This window comes from Amblyomma americanum, chromosome 1, assembly GCF_052857255.1.
Source record: "Amblyomma americanum isolate KBUSLIRL-KWMA chromosome 1, ASM5285725v1, whole genome shotgun sequence".
Classification (NCBI taxonomy): domain Eukaryota; kingdom Metazoa; phylum Arthropoda; class Arachnida; order Ixodida; family Ixodidae; genus Amblyomma; species Amblyomma americanum.
This window is the reverse complement of record NC_135497.1, coordinates 112,279,585-112,295,920: the sequence shown is the minus strand read 5'-3', so window position 1 is coordinate 112,295,920 and position 16,336 is coordinate 112,279,585. Positions and strand designations below refer to the sequence as shown.

The 16,336-nt window shown below is 48.0% G+C and overlaps 1 protein-coding gene across 1 annotated transcript in view; it reads right to left on the bottom strand.

Moving 5' to 3' along the window:
• Nucleotides 1-830: 830 nt before the first annotated feature.
• LOC144113471 (condensin-2 complex subunit H2-like) overlaps nt 831-16,336 on the bottom strand; it is a 36,609-nt gene continuing 21,103 nt past the window's right edge. The window contains exons 2-4 of the mRNA XM_077646560.1: nt 12,605-12,717; nt 4,306-4,437; nt 831-3,209 (exon numbers count right to left, since the gene is read on the bottom strand). Of these exons, the coding sequence (XP_077502686.1) occupies nt 1,320-3,209; nt 4,306-4,437; nt 12,605-12,607 (2,025 nt within the window). The 5' untranslated portion in view covers nt 12,608-12,717 and the 3' untranslated portion in view covers nt 831-1,319. The remainder of the gene's footprint in view (nt 3,210-4,305; nt 4,438-12,604; nt 12,718-16,336) is intronic.

Below are 16,336 nucleotides of genomic sequence, written 5' to 3'. Positions count from 1 at the left end.
ACGTTAGTCTACCTGACCTCATGGCGCTGCAGAAATGTTTTAAATACAAAACCATTTTATTCTCACAGCAGTCTGTCATTATATTCTACTGCTTTATTTTAGGGTTGAAGGAACGGTCGATAACAGCTATTAACTAGCTACCATAGGTAGAGAAAAGATAGGAAGAGTCAAATTTTACTAACTACCTTGAATAAGGTAGTAAATATTTAGTAAAAACGTAGTAACGTGAAGTAAGAGCTATTAACCACTGCACTTACTGCCTTTTATTTACTGCCATTTTTTTTTTAATAGTGCAGGCCTTATCGCTCGTGACCAGGGACTCCGGAACAAGGGGGAGAGGGAAGCGGTCGCCCCCCTAATTTTTCCAAAAGGGGCAGTGTCCCCCCGGTCTCTAATTGTCTGCACTCAATCAGATTTCTGACAATCGCTTCAAATCTAGTACAATTACTAATGCAAAACGCACTGTGGCTATGCTATCTCGCTCCATACAGCCAGTCTTAAACGTTTTTGTTTGAGTAACCTAAACCAATCATGTCCCTAGCAGAAGTCATTGACTGAATGATCCCTGTCCATGAGCACGATTAGCATAACTGAAATAGACCGAGCGCAAACTTTTTTAATGCAGTCGATCCCGTTTCGCGTATGCTTGTTTAAAAAGCTGTCCATATGTTTTATGTGCATTAAACAAAAATATCTTTGAACAGTACACAAGAAGTATATAAAAGTCGAATATTTATTCATTAACAATGAATTAAAACAAAGAACTAAAAGTCTTGACACTTGCAAGACCAAGTTAATAATCTCCGCTTTTTCACTGTGGAGACACATATACACAGATATAGAACTTATTTTTTTTTTCTTAACACACGCTTATCGTCTCTGACCTCTCTGATGTAGACGATCTGTGCCTGCAGAAACGTCCCGAGAAAAACGCGCACATCACAGGTTTGCCGGATGCGGACGCTTGCGGATCTGAGTCGATTTTTCGAATGTCTTGGACAGGCGGGCTGTCATGCTGACTTGGCTGCCAGGCTCTTCAAGCTTTTGGAAATTCTTTCGTGATAGTAGCGTCAGGAGCAGTGTCCATGAAAGTCGAATTCATTAACTTAATTCATTAAATTCATTAACAATGAATTAAAAAAAGGAACTAAAAGTCTTGACATTTGCAAGACCAAGTTAATCATCTCCGCTTTTTCATTGTGGAGACACGTACTCAGATATAGAACTTATTTTTTTTTCTTAACACACGCTTATCGTCTCTGACCTCTCTGATGTAGACGATCTGTGCCTGCAGAAACGCCCCGAGAAAAACGCGCACATCACAGGTCTGCCGGATGCGGACGCTTGCTGATCTGAGTCGATTTTTCGGATGTCTGGGACAGGCGGGCTGTCATGCTGACTTGGCTGTCAGACTTTTCAAGCTCGTGGAAATTCTGCTTTCGTGATAGTAGCGTCAGGTGCAGTGTGTCCATGCCTTCTTCCAAAACGTCATTCGTGCCAAGCTCCACATTGTAACTGTTGGCAAGCTCTAACGCGGCGACAAAGTTGCGTGCCACTTTCCAGCCTGGCTGACCTTGACAGATATCACGGAAGAAAAGCGTCTGCTTGGACGGCGTGTCCGAGAAATGATCTAATATGCGGCTGCAGTACGTGTGAATATTGAAGCTTTCTCGTTTTTCTTGCGTGTCAAGGAGAGGCCTGATTCGGTTGTCCCACTCGGCAACTGCTTTCTGCAAGTCGAGATGCTGAAATTCTGACATGGGCGTGTCCAGTTCGCACTCGATGCTATGACGAACCTTTTGACGTGAATCCCCTTCTGATGAGTCCACTGGCGAGGTCGGTCTTTGCGCTTCCCGTCTGACAACGCCTGCATCCATACGAGACACAGGACCAACGTCTTTGTCTTCTTCCATCACAACCAGGTCACCGGGTTGCATGTCTGAAGCCTCGAAGCAACCACCAGCGCCGTCATTAACGCCACGATCAGAATCGTCAAATCCTTCCTCCTGTGGTTGCGAACTACAGTAATCTTCTCGGAGTTCCTTTTTCATTTTTAGACATTTCATGCTATCACGCAGGTACCTTTCACCACCTGGAATGACCATCTCGCGCTTCCGAAGCTGCAGTTCTGTGTGAAACAGATGGGGGTACTGCGTACTGTTGACCCAGGTGGCAGCTATGGGTACGAAGCAACCGTCCGTAGAGGTACTCTCGTCACAGGCTCTCTTTCTTGCCTTGGACCGCACAAGCATGGGTCTGCATTTACTTGGAACTTCCTCTTGCGAGTCAATGCACGTTTTGACTCCGATAAACGGCTTTTGCCCCTTCTCTTGCTCTCTAGCTTGGGGAACAGGCGCGGGGAAACTCACTTCCGAGTCAGCCCTGGCTGGGAGCTCCTCAGAGCCTCCGCTGTACCTGCAGGGTGGAATCGTGCCCGGAAGATGAGGTGTTGCCAGCGAAGAGTCGCGTGCACAGTCATACTCGACATCCAACGAGAAACCCACCGCTGGCAAGGAACCACGTGCGTGGTCGCTACTGTGACCGCACTCCTCGTCCGCATACTCGCAGCCTTCCAAGTGCTTACTAGTGGAGTACAGTCGGTAGCCCTCTTTGTAACCGATCAGGTCGCCTCTGAGGTCCCGGAGCTCGGTCTCCCCTTCGGCACTGAGCATAACCATGGACAGGGGTCGACGCAAAAACCGATTAACTTGAGCTGCTGCCAGGTCTCCTGGTGCCTGCTGTGGTCTTGGCATGATGTTCAGTTCATCTGCCAGTTCAATCTCGTCAAATGTCTGAAACTCCCGATTACTCCTTTTCGGCGATGTTTTTGGCCTTGCACCTCTACTGTGATGATCAGCGTTCTGAGCGTTGTGGCCTTCAGATGTACGGTGCGCTACTTCCCCAGCGACTTTTCGCACGAGGGTATGTAGATGGTCCACTTTTCTGCCATAGACGGAGGCACTTCCGTCGATGACAAAAGCTGCAAGAGTAAAATTTACACTTGGCTCGCCTTCCTTGTAGGTGACTGGCGTCTGGGACAGCTCTCTGAGATATTGGTCGAGATGAGTCACGATGTCGACATTGAAGTTGGCGGTAAGGTCTCGTACAGGTCTAAGCAAACTGACGTATCGGCGTTCGATTTTTCTGTCCCTAGCAGACTGCCGCAGGAACGGTCCACCCAGCATATCTGCCTCCGGAGCCTCTGCTATCTGCGGTGAAGAACAGGGTTGCGTTTTATAAATTTCAATTTCGTCGAAGCCACAAGCTGGCTGCCCACAACAGGACCCCGCTCTGTGCTTTCAAACCGCAAAAGTTTGCATTACACGGGAGCCCCAAAAAAGCCGATTGTATGCAGTCTGTGCAGGCACGCAAGAGCTTAAAATTCAGCGATGCAGCACGTACACTAAAGGGTTCCGTATTTATCGCTCCGGGTTGTAAGAAATTCTCCTGCGCAAACTACTGGCCAATTAATGCTCAACTACAGACCACAAAGTAGCTTAAGATAGTTTGTGTTTTTTTTATGTATTTGCCATTGGAACTTGCCTAGATTGTCCGTAACCGGCGAATAACTGCTGTCGTCTGCGCGCAGTATTTTCGTCGAGGCGAGCAGAGCAGCAGACTTGGCAGGCTGCGCCATCTGGGGTACTGCGAGACCTGCCCCAGCTCCAAGCAGGCACATTGATTGCCTCGCAGTTTGCCATATGGCGTAGCCTCTCAACGCGGATAGTCCGCTCGCCTCAACAAAAATTCTCAGCACAAACGACTGCAGTTTTTCGCCCATTACACGCAATCCAGGCAAGTTCTGAGGTTAAATTATTTGCCAGAAAACACAGACTATCATAGGCTACACTGCGGGCTGCGATCGAGACCAACTAGACCAGTAGTTTGCGCAGAAGAAATTTTTACAACGCGAACAGATAAATACGAAACGCACTGTGTATTCCGGGCTCCAGTTACTTTACGGGGCCCCCGCGTGTTTCGCTAACCTTCGCGGCTAACTGTGCAAGCCGGAAACAAACGCGAGAAACCTCCTATGAATATAGCAGTTTTTCGCTTTATTGCATTCTGCTGTAATAAGATAATTCATGTTTCCGCGTAACGGGCTCCTGAGATGCTTATACTCATCAACTGGAGTGTTCGCGCTTGAATCCGGCCTTCACCAAGAGCACATGCACAGAACTAATTTCTTCGCGTCGTTCACACTACATCGAGGACAAGGAGCGATATATGAAATTCGGTTACTTAATTGGTACATCCGCACAGGGCTGCGGCAGATTTCAGCTCTAACTTTGCGTCGCAACTCACAATGACGTGCGCCGAGAGGCTGGTGGAAGCGGCAGTAGTTTGGACTTTCAACGCCCGAGGGGCTCCAGTGTCCGCAGCAGCCATCCGGGGTGGCAAGACTCGCAACGTAGAGACTGCGGAGGACGCGCTCGCCTGCGTAGGAACAAAGGCAAAATTCGTAGTAAGCGACAGTAAGACTGACATTCAGAAATTTTGGCAGAGGCAGGATCTCATCGGAAGCGGCCAATATCCTTCCTTAGCCAACAACCGCTGGATAGGAGAACTCGTTTAATTTGTACACTCGCACACGCCGCCGTCCGAGGCGGCTTCCTCTATTTCCGGGTAGCCGTAGTGGCCCCCGACCACTGGGCGAAAGGAACGCCTGCAAAATTAAGGGGAAATTGTTGACCATTACAAATTGGGACGCAGGCTGGTACCCCCACCAGACCCAAAATTAAATAATAGAGAAGCTGTCGCGTCGAGGCGGCCACAAACTACATTTGGGCTTAACACGTGTACCCAGAGCTGAGGGCGCATGATCGATGCATACACTGTGGGGCGAGAGGGACCCTCTACCACATAATTTGGGAGTACCCAAATCTTCCCGGGGCGGGCAAAAATATTGATAGTAGAGAAGTCTGGGAGACGCTGCTAAGAAACTGAGCTCCAGCGCACCGCCATCCATCTGGCGGAACTACCAGTCAAGGACTGCCAGCCAGCCTCTAACCGCGGACGCGCAACTCCCCGTCTCCCATGCCTGCGTGCCGGGGGCGGGGAGAAGCGGGTTTGAACGTGCGTTTCATCCAGTTTCATATGGAGCTCAGTAGTCCGACCTGATCATTTGTTTCCTCGCTTCTCTTTTCAACTCACTCCCGAAGAAAGGGGGTGCTCAGCGTGCCAAGCACGCACTGGACGTTTTACAGGTTCATACGAGCTTGCTGCTATTTCATGCACAGCCACCAGGGGTCCACCAGTACAAAAAGGCCAATGCATGGACATTAAATGCGATCGCCAATGCATTCGGGATGCCTAATAAAATAGACTAACTTTGGTGAGATACTTCAGCCTGAGTCGCTTTGGGACGACAAACCCCACAAAAACCAAGTCATGCGCGGGCTTTTCGTTTCGATCGTGCCTGTGTAATGCGGCTGGAAAACAGAAGGAGACCTTGCGCGTTTGGCATCTGCGCACACGAAGATCAATTTGGATTCAAAATGCGTGTCGGATTTTGTGACGCCTGTCGCGGCAGCGCGCTCAGAAGATCACGTGTAGGTTTCATTAAACTGTGCAGTTGCGTGCCGGAGCTTATTCTTGCCTGCCGACAGAACAAGCGCCTGATTTGCGCGATTTCGTCGTTAGGCACAGAACAGCCGCGCCCATGTGGGTGTCGGCACTGCGCGGAAGGCGTTCGACCAAAAGGGTTGGACATTCGACTCCGAAACTCCTCTGGCTGTTCACTCGCGCCTGTTTCTTTTCTTTTTTTTTAGCGCAGCTGTTTTCAGTCGATCGTCGCAAACGAATATGCAGCACATGTACGCTGCCCGAAAACATTATTGCAACAGCTGCTGAAAGTCCTCAGCAAACTTTCAGAAACGGACAGTGATGCAACGAATGTGACCAAAAATAAAATTTTAAAAATCTTTTCCAAACGACGAACAATGGAATCGGAGGGCCAAGGAATCGTTGGTCTCTGACTTGGTGTATTTTTTACAACGTCATGATTCTTCTTTTGAAGAAAGGTCGAATATAAGCGGAATCTTATTCCTTCTTTCCACCTCCCTTAAGTTCCTTGTCAAGTGCATGCAAGCATCTTTTGACCAAACTCCTTTTGTTTTCCTCAGCTTAACAAAGCAGAAAATGAAAATAGAGTCATTTGACTTTTTTTTAAATACTGACAAGGCGAAACACGCGCAAGAATGACACCTAGTTATGCAATACAAAAGATAAATGGAAAGCATAGCGCTGCCAGTATTTTTTATTTTTTTCATTTTGAACCATTTTCAGCATACATTCATTGTACTATATTACGCAGCCAAGTCAAAGCGTGCTGGGCACATGTGCTGAAACTGACAACCTCAGGATGCGGTCAATTTCCCCCCTTTATTATTTTGATTTTCGCTGTTCTGAAACTGAAAGGTCGACTTATGCCGCGACAAATGAATTACCTGCTCTACGTGGGGAACATGCAGATAATATTACAATTATCCATAGAGAATGGGCTGTCCTTTTTTGACATATCAGCCTCTTTTATCGTAGCTTTGCCCCCAAGACCAACGAACAGAGCCACCTGGCCGCCTCAATTTCTAATATAAGAGTTGTGTTCAAGACCCCATTGAGGATTACTGTATTTGATAAGTACCTCTGATCATCGCGTTGTCGTTTTTTTTTTCCTATCAACTCCTTTCTCTAACATTTTCGAGCACTGAAAGTGGTAAAATATATGAGTAATTGATCAACATGTCAAGTTAGAACAGTCTCGCCTGTCTTGCTTTCTTTAGTTTAGCATACTTGACAGTTATCAACACGAATAAACATTTGTTCTGCCATTTTCTTTCTTCCACTGACTTATTAGTGAAGTCTAGATCGCTGAATGAGTTTAAAGAGACTAAGTAAGGCAGTGGAGACCGGAAATTCTGGAATTCGAGTCCCCGAACGCTTATCTAAGGAAAAAAAAAATCTCGCTCTCATCAGAGCCTCCTACGTTTTGTGCCTGCAAGCACGCACGCGCACACACACATACTTGCAAAAACGACATGTTCAGAGTTAAGTTTAGTGACGGCCCGCTGGTTGGCCGTCTCCAGGCATGCATATCTCAAAAGAATTTTCTTAGATCAACTGTTCGAGTGTGACGGCACCAGGTGAGTATATGAAGTAGCGAAGATGAGCTTAAATTTCTTTGGTGGTTCTTTATCGAAAATGAATGCATTAGCGATGGCAGTAACATTGCGTCTATCCTTCCTTCGGGTTAGTACGCCACCCTCCACCTTATTGGTAGTTTACGCCATCACTCTCCCCGAAGAGAAAGGAAACCTCAGAACCTTCCCCAGCTCCCTCCGGTTCCAAATATGAACGGTTACGAAGCGCAAATGTAGATAAACGACGCAAGTGGCGCGCATAGCCACAAGCGCTGTCCCCTGGACACAGTGACGGCTAAGATGTGGTTGCGGCGGCAGAGCCTCGGTGAACCGTCTTTCGGACGTCAAAGTGGGGCCACGTCAGTTCTGAGCGCCTTTCGTCATTTTCGTGCATTTGAACTCGGGGCCATGCAAGCGCGGCTGGTTTTTGGTGAGCATTATGCGCCACAGATGGCGGCACTGGCTTGCAAGGCGATGCTGAACAGCCAAACGGCCGCTGAGTGCCGCCAATAGCTTACACTACAATTTTCGCTATCAACAGGGGCTCAGGAAAAGGAAAGAGGGAAAGGGAGGGCCTCATTCGCTTCCAATCAGCTCCACCCCTCCCCCAACTGCGTACTCAGAATGGACTTCCGGCCTCAAGTCGCTGGCAGTCAGAGGTGCAAACTCGTCTGCGCCTTTAGTGTCCAATTTTTCAAAGTCATTCTGTGAGTGAATGATGACCAGGCATGTTTTTCGCACAGCTGCCGCGCTGTAATTCCAGTGACGCTCAGCACGAAGAGTTATCAATGCTAGGTTTAATTAGCGACAAGTACGTCCACACACTCGCTGCTACAGGCGAATGTTACGCCTGACGAAATTTATTTTTGGCATTTTCGCGTGCTTGCCCTTGAGATTCTCGTGGGGCCCCACTCCCACCCACCACCTGGCCCCCCTGCCTGCTGCGCATGGAGTAGCCTGCCCCACTACCGCCTCGTAGCTCAGCGCTCTGCTCCCCCCCCCCCCCCCCCTCTCCCCCCTGCCCCACTCTGTGTAGCACAAACGTCTCTTTCGACACGCGGCTCGAAACACGTGCGACGTACTTTTAGTCGATGTAGTAGGTAAACAGCCTGACGAGGAATAGGCGACACTCTTTAGTGATGTCAGGAGACCTTATACAGCTGGTGCACCTGTGGCAGGCTAGCTATACTCGAGATGGAGATGAGAATGATAAGGACGAAGCGGCCGGTGCGCTCTCGCATGAAAGCCACGAACATCCACTTGCACGCGTGAAGTTTCACGAAGCCAAGATTTTAACACGGTACATAAATACGTCGCATCTCCCTGAGAAATCTCAACATGCCTTCGCTGCACGCAGCGTTGAGGCCGTTTTTCATGGCCCAAATACAATAGCCAAAGCTGAGGCGATAGAGTCCTTACCTCATAGGCGCCGTCTGCGGGAGGGGGTGGGGGCTCAAGCCTTTCTTCCTTCGCCCCCCCCCCCCTCCCCTTGTAGATCGATCGATTGGGTCAGGGCAGCATGTTTTCTTTCATACAGTTTTAGATAAATCGACTAAAGAACTACTGCCGCCGGTACATAGATTTCTGTCCCACCAACAAAGGAAAGGATGACAGCACTTAAAAGAGTTTTAGATCCAGTACTCTACCAAGGGACCCGCCTGGCAACGGGGGCTTTCCCAACGTCTCTCCATTTCCAAGTCTCTAGGCGGAATAAATTGGATGGCCACTTGATGAACGCAAGTTTTTATTTGGTGCACAGTCTTTTCTAAGACTTAGAACCCTCCCCGAACACTCAAATCATGTCTTGACCCGAAACATCATCCATGAATGTACCTTTCAAAATAAGCTGTCTGTAACTCCGCCTTTTGCTTTTAACGAGAAAAGCGCCTCTAAGTTTTCCTATCTTTTCCCCCGTTGTTGAAGCTCAGCAAAAGAAGGTTGTCGCTGCAAATGTTACCCAAGAGGAATCCACGGACCTCATGGCAATATATAGGGATTAACACAGTTTCTTTAAAAATGGATTAAAAACCCCTAAACGTCTTGGCTGCGCTGCCATATATGAGAGACCTTGCGATCGATCAGACGAATAAACCCAAATGAACCTATTTTCCATGCCGAACTTTCTGGGTTGCTAACTTCTGTAAACTATATAGCGCAACGTAAATACAGAAAATCAGTTGTGTTTCCTGACCCGCTGCGTTCCATGTTGGCTCTGAACTCGGTCAATATTCTTAGAAGCACCCGCTTGTTATTTTGTTACGTAGAAAAGTTACTCGTGCCCAGCAAAGTAACCAAGTCATTGCATTTTGTTGGGTTCCGAGCCACGTTGGAAAAGCAGGTAACAAGGAAGCCGACCGAGCCGCTAGCGCCTGTGTGAATAGAGCAGTCGATATCAACAACACCCCGGGCAGAGACTATCATCCTTATGAAAACAAATTAAATGTTAGGGGTGGGCCTCTGAGCTCCATAATAGATCTTGAACGAATAGCGGAGCGCCAGACACCCCGAATGGTTCTACGAGGTGGTCTTTAGCCGTCTGCGAATCGGATATGCAGACTTAACAAAGTTGGTAGTTCGTTTACATTTTTTATAGACGAAGAGTTTATAATCCGTCTTTAAAATTTCAACTGCTAGCTTATTGTGGAAAGTACTGCTCAGTGTTTCTTAGGCACTAACAGTTTGTAATCAGTTTTTAATATCTGAATTGTTAGCTTTTTGTGGCAATGTTTGTGTTGCACAGTGGTTTCTCTCACTTCGACTAAGGACGTTATGAATGTCTACCAAAAGTTTACGTTTTTTAGTTTCTTTTGTTTATTTTTGTTTATTATCTTAAGAACCACGGCGTCATTCTTTTCAGCATATTCGCTAGAAGGGAGGCAAATAAAAATTATGTTTACATATACAGGGTGTTTCACCTAAGATTTTACACAATTTTTAAACAGGTTTTTTGAGTTAGAAGAGCGCTTTTTTTTCAGTAACAAAGCTAAGAGGTGCTAACTAGCAGGTTGTTTAACTAATATTGAACAGTTAGCTTTTTAACTATTCCTGTTAAGCTCCGTAATTATTGAGAGACGCGTTTGTTGTATCGCGAAGCGTTATCAAAGCCGCCTGACCACGTCGCCTCGGTCACGCTCTCTCCTTCTTCCCTTGCCCACTGTGATAGCGTGGCTTATTAAAGCGCGTTGCGCCAGCCACCGGCGCGCATTTTCTTCGTTTCCGTTATCGCGTCTGAGCTATGCTGCCTCAGTTGTCTAGCTTCAAACATGACCGTGTTCCCCACTAATATGCATGGCAAGTAACATCCATATCAGTTTTTAGAATTTCGAAAACGCGGTCATCCTCGGCGCTGTGGCACAACAAGGTTTGGCTATTTCGACAAGTTACGTGCACTGGAGAGTTGCTTTTCCTGCAAGCTTCTCGAAAGGCCACGTATTTTGGCGTGAGGTGGCCAAAATTTGTTACCCCACAGGACTAGGGGTACCGCATTTTCGTAATTGTAAAAACTGATATGGATATTTCTTACGGTAGGCTACACGACTCTAAACAATTAAAGAACCTAAGAGTAATAGTCCAAAAAGTTAAGTATTCAGTATTAGTTGATCAGCCTCCTAGTTAGTACGTCTTAGTCGTATTACGATGTAATACACCGCTGACAATGCTACGCCGAAAATGCGCTCTTCTAACTCAAAAAGCAAGCATGCAAAAATTGTGTAAAGCCTTAGGCCCATCTCTTGGCAAGGAGCATCTCTTCTGTTCACGGCACCATTGGAACCTCGTTTCCCGCTCAGCCTTTCGAGCGTCTGTACTAGCCGCAAGCACTGGCTGAGAATCCTTATCACAGCCGTCAGCCCCGATTCGCTTTCGGTAATGTTTCCGACCGACTGCACAGCTACGCCTCGACGCGCGTCACAGCTGTGAGGAGTGTATACGGTACGCGGAGGTTCCATTCACCCTAAGTGCCGGACGACCCGCTTGGCCGGGCGTCACTGTACATCCCCACAAGCTTGCGAGCTGTCCCCTCAATTGCCACTGTTGTTCTAACCGCTGCTGTCCATTTCCTTCTCTCCGCGACTCTTCGCCTCAGCACCCATGCCTCCACTGCGCTTCGCTAGCTCCTCCCCTAGTTGTTGCTTCTGTCAACTCGCTGAACTCAATGTACTTTTTTAAACGCTCCTGAACCGATGAAAAGGTGCATGAGGAACATTAATGCAAATTCAGTGCAACGGAAGAGATCCTTTTTTTTTGTTTCTCTGTTACGTAAATGTTGAAACGCTGCGGCTGGTGTCACCCATGCTGCTTGATTTCCTCAGAAAACCCGCACAATATAAAAGTTTTTGAGCACATTACGTTAATAACAAACGTTATTAGCCACCTGAGTTCCGTTCCAAAGCCAAACCAAGATGGCTTACGGCAAGGTGCATCCTGCTCCACAACTAACCGAGTTTGTTCACGAGGTATGTGAAGCCTTACAGTTACATCATTACAGTTCTTGGACATTGTCATTAGATCAATCAGTCGAGACATCCTTCGGGATACACGGCTGAGAACGCACTGAAAGTGAACGACACTCTGAGCAGCCTAGAGCGCGAACTCCGAGCGGTTAGGGACGACCAAATAAAGCAAGAGCAGATGTCATCAGAGTAGTGGTTGCTCGGGCTGCCATTCAGGATCACCGGAGGTTGGCATCGGAGGTTAGTCGAGACTTGAGACGCTTCGCGTGTCTCCTCTGGCAACAGTCTTCCGTCCTTGTACAGTGGCGCCTCGCGAGGAAGGTCCAGGCCACGTCTTATTTGCGGTGCGCGCACCACTGACGCAAGCAACCAAGTACAACCACAAGATGTCAGTGGGCGGTGGTGAGAAGCATGCAGAGAGGTGAACGAAGAACCTGACAGGTAAATTATTTCTTGGCGAGCTTGGGCCTTTGAACAAAAGCAGCTCGGTGGCGGCAATAGCGACAAGTACACTCGGCAGTCATCGGAATGACCGTAGAGCCGCGTCAGTCGCATTCATCTAAGCATGACTGAGAACCATCCGAGAAACGAACCCCAACCGCCTCCAACCGCCCGGTCCATTGCAGGCCGCGCGCTATACTGCGACCCTCGGCGAACGACCGAGTAGCATCTAGCAGGCGTACGCAGAAAAACACCTTTCGAGTGATGTGCCGAAGTCAAGCCTTAAGTATAAAAAAAAACATTGGAACAGCGTGCATAAAGCTTCGTGCCAATATTCTGATTAGGATATCCACGTAAACTGATCCCCGGACACGCCCACCGATCAACTGCACAGCCACGAATTAAAGCGGCTGCGGCCTTAAATTGCGATGCAAAGTGTCGCTGAACCAGCTTGGCAATGAGTGATGAACGAGCGCGTCCAAACCAAAATGCAGTTGATTCGGCGACTTGAGCGCGTCGCCGAATCGTCGCTGTATGGCCCCTGACTCTGCAGGCAGGGCTTCATTGACTCACCATCTTGGAGACACGCCTCTCCGTGGACAACGGGACTTCTGGGAAAGCGTGTCAGAGCGAAGCGACCCCTGAGCACAGCCGCTTGACCGTACCAGTTGCAATCTTCACTGGGCCTGCGTTTAATAAAACAACCCGCGGTTACCTGACTGTCACGCCATCTGCGGCATTCAGGTGAAATGCTAGCGCTGTTCAAAAGATGGTTAAAGTGGAGAAGTAAAAATTCGTGGAGCGCCTCCTATAAGCAATTAGGCTGCTTACGGGCAGCGTTTTTGTCTGCGAATCTTCAGAAACTGACAGTAGCCTGGATTACGATTAGTAATTTTTAAAAAAAGTGCAGTTAATGACGCTTGCGCAATTGCTTAAGAACTGCGGCGAACAACAATAAAAACGAAAGGCTGATACTTTGCGCTAATAACAAAAAAATATATTTTCATTCAGACGTATATCAAATGTGAGGCAATTATTTATGGGTCAAACGCTTGAGATTTTCTAGTGTCCGGTGTAGCGTTGCGAGAATACAGTGCAATCCAGGGGAGCTTAAAATATAGAGAGGATGAAGAGGAAGACAATATGGGATAAGGGGGTGTGGGCACGCACCATTTTCGCCTTGAGGGCAACAACAACAACAACAACAAAAAGAACAGATCATATCGATAGCTCAGAGTTTGTGAGCAGCAGTTCTCCTGGGCACGAAGCGATCGCCCAGACCGGTTCTTTTCCTTCTCCTTGGTTTCGCAGGCGTATGCTAATGCAGTAATTCGCTGCTCAGCGCTTACTTCCTTTTCTGAGTGACCGCATCTTCTGTTCTCCCGGAGCTGTAAAGAATGGCTATCTCGCAAGCTTGAGGTTTCCATCACGCGGCTATGTTGTCGCATGTCGCAATTAAGTTCCTACATTAACAAATATGATCTGGCTGTCTCCCCTTCTGCGCTCAACCCGAATGTATCCATCACTTCCTGCTGTCCGCTTCTCCTCTCTTAAGGTGGTGGCCGCTAGAAATCCCGCTTCAACCACTCAGTCTGCGTTTGTCTACTGGGATTGTTCTTGCACTTGGAGCTACTATGCTCGGACAGAGCAACTGGAATACGTGCGCCGCCATAAAAAAAAAATTACAGAATCGAAACGGTTCCCCTTCCTAAAAGTTCTCTTAATTTATATTTCTCTTTCAGCTAAAGCCCCTGCGTCATTCTTATTCATACTTTCCAATTTTCTTGATCGTGAAGTCCTCTCCCCACATTCAGTCATCTATCTCGAAAGAACCAATTCGCTACTAACTTCAATTAGCCAATCTTCTGCTTCCAAATATTCTAATGGCAAATATTTTTGAGCACCTAGAAGTGACCGCCCGTCTCTTGGCAGTCCCCCACAGTAGGCCTGTGCCACTTTTCAATCGAGGACAATGATGAAATTGTATTCTAGTTTAATATTCCTGTTCTTAATCTTCTTCAGCGTGAAGAAAATAACTTTAATCGGGAATGCTTCCTGACGCCCAGGCGCGCAGTCCACAGCCCTTGAATGACTCTGATATAATCGTGGCGTGCCTCACGTTTCGTGTAGCCCGCGAGTCCCTCTCGGCGCCCACACGAGGAGCTTCAGCTGGCAGAGTTACCTGAACCCACTACCCAATATTCTAGAACACTATAATATTACCAGGCAAAACGCTACGCGTCCTTTGGCGCGGGAGGGAGTGCTGGCAGCCATTGAAATCAAACCACTGAAGTCACTCTAGTACCAGAGCACGGAAAGGACCTTTGTGTGCGTGTGCATTACTAACGCCAAGCAGACAAAAAAAAAAAAGGTCCTCTTACGGAAGGAGTCGCCACGAAAGAAAGAAAAAGACGAATGGGTCGGGACGATATATTTCTTTAATTCATTTGACTTTTCCCATTTTTATCTTGATTTAGTCTTCTGAAGCCTATTTTTCCCCGCGCAAATACCTCATTGGGATTATCTACTGAACCTTGGCCAATCCCCCTGCGTGGGTATGTGCCATGCTTACTAAGAAGAAGAAGATTACTCATTGCCCTGTAGTGATACTACAGAAGGCGACGACGCGGGCAACATGGGATCGTAGCCAGCGCTAGAATTAACAAGTGATGAGTGAAGAAAGTTGGGCGAGTTGGTATATCTTGCCAGGTGGCGCTGAGGCAAAAAGACGTTGACGCTGGTGTCGCGTGGATTGAAGGACGTTGAAGTTCGCCGTCTCTCCCACCGAAGGACGTGCTGCCGAGCCTCTCTTGCCGGGCTCTAGTCTTGTCACCAACAGCGTGACGATATGCATGATTCACAAGTTACAACAGCGCAGCAAACACGGACACAAAGGAGACTTAGACAAGACAGGAGCTTGTCTTTTAAGTCTCCCTTCTGTCCGTTTTTGCTGCGCTCTTGTGAATCAACATATGCCCTTTTCGTATGCTCAGAATACTTCTACTTCGTAGGTTAATGCCCGTCATGCAGTTTGCCTCACAGATGCAGCTTCCGGGGACCTTTCAAATGCTGACTGTTTAGAAAGCCTTCGGCACAGTGACAAAGGGGCAGAACGGTATTTCTTGTCTTGTAGGACATATCGCTTGATGTGGCGTACCATACGGACAAGCCATGGGGCGCTCACTTGCTAAGAAAAAAAAGGAAAGAAAAAGAACGGACGAACCAAGAAACTGTCGATGCGTGACCAAACGCTAAGCCTTAATTCCGGAGGCTGACGATTTTGGCTGTCGGTGTGTCCTGTTGAGGAGTCGCCACAGTGCAGCCTCCACTTTCAGAGCTCGAGAGTTTGCCCCGGCGTGCGCAAGGCCGCCGCAGGAACTCACTCTTTCGAGGCCATTCTCGCAGGCGAAGGCGATTTTTCATTTATACCGTACGAGCCAGGAAAGTACCGGTGCTAAATGCATTAAAACATACCAGACCCCCTAGAGTGCGAACTTGGTGCGAAGCTTTAGCGCGAGAAGGCGAATGGCACATGAGTAAAAACTGTTCGAAGGGGAATCCGCTAATCTGACGACTTGAAAAAAAATGGCGGTGGTTTAGCTCTGGTTTAACCTGGAACGACGCGATAGCTACATCTGGCCGAGTGTAAATCGCTCAGTCGAGTTGCAAAGTCAGTGTTTCAGTCTTTCGCCGCTCCGTTTCGCTGGGCGTTCCTTCTCCATATTCGTCCCACTTGACACGGCGCATGCGCACAGCTGTTGCAGCTGTTGCGCGCCGCACCGCCGGCAGCAGCAGCTGCTCCACACCACGTGACCAATGGCGCCGCCACGGAGCTCAAGGGGTGCCACGCTGAAAGGTCGAAGAGGTAGCGTAGTGTAGCTATCGCTACAATACGTCTCAGTACTACAACGTATTACTTTGTATTCGCCCAGGAATAATGCTCTTCATTCTTTATTAGCGCGGAACGAGCTCAAAGTGCAATTGTACAAGCACAGCGACACATATAGCTCTTTAATGACAGGCCACGTTTAGATGCCCCAGCACGCTTTAAATAGCTTACCTTGGGGAAAAAAAGCGCAGAACGCTTCTATCTACTACGTGATTCGACATGAATGAATCGCGCATGAAGCTTCGAAATCGAAACTGTGGTGTAAGGCCGAACTCAAACTATCCAGGCTTGATGCAGGCATTTTCGGTTCTACACTGTCACCTACGTATTGGAGCTTTTTCTGATGTAAACATACTCGGCATTGCATTAGGTTGAAGCCCATCTTCATGTGGCTGCTCAGATAGGACGATAGCTGA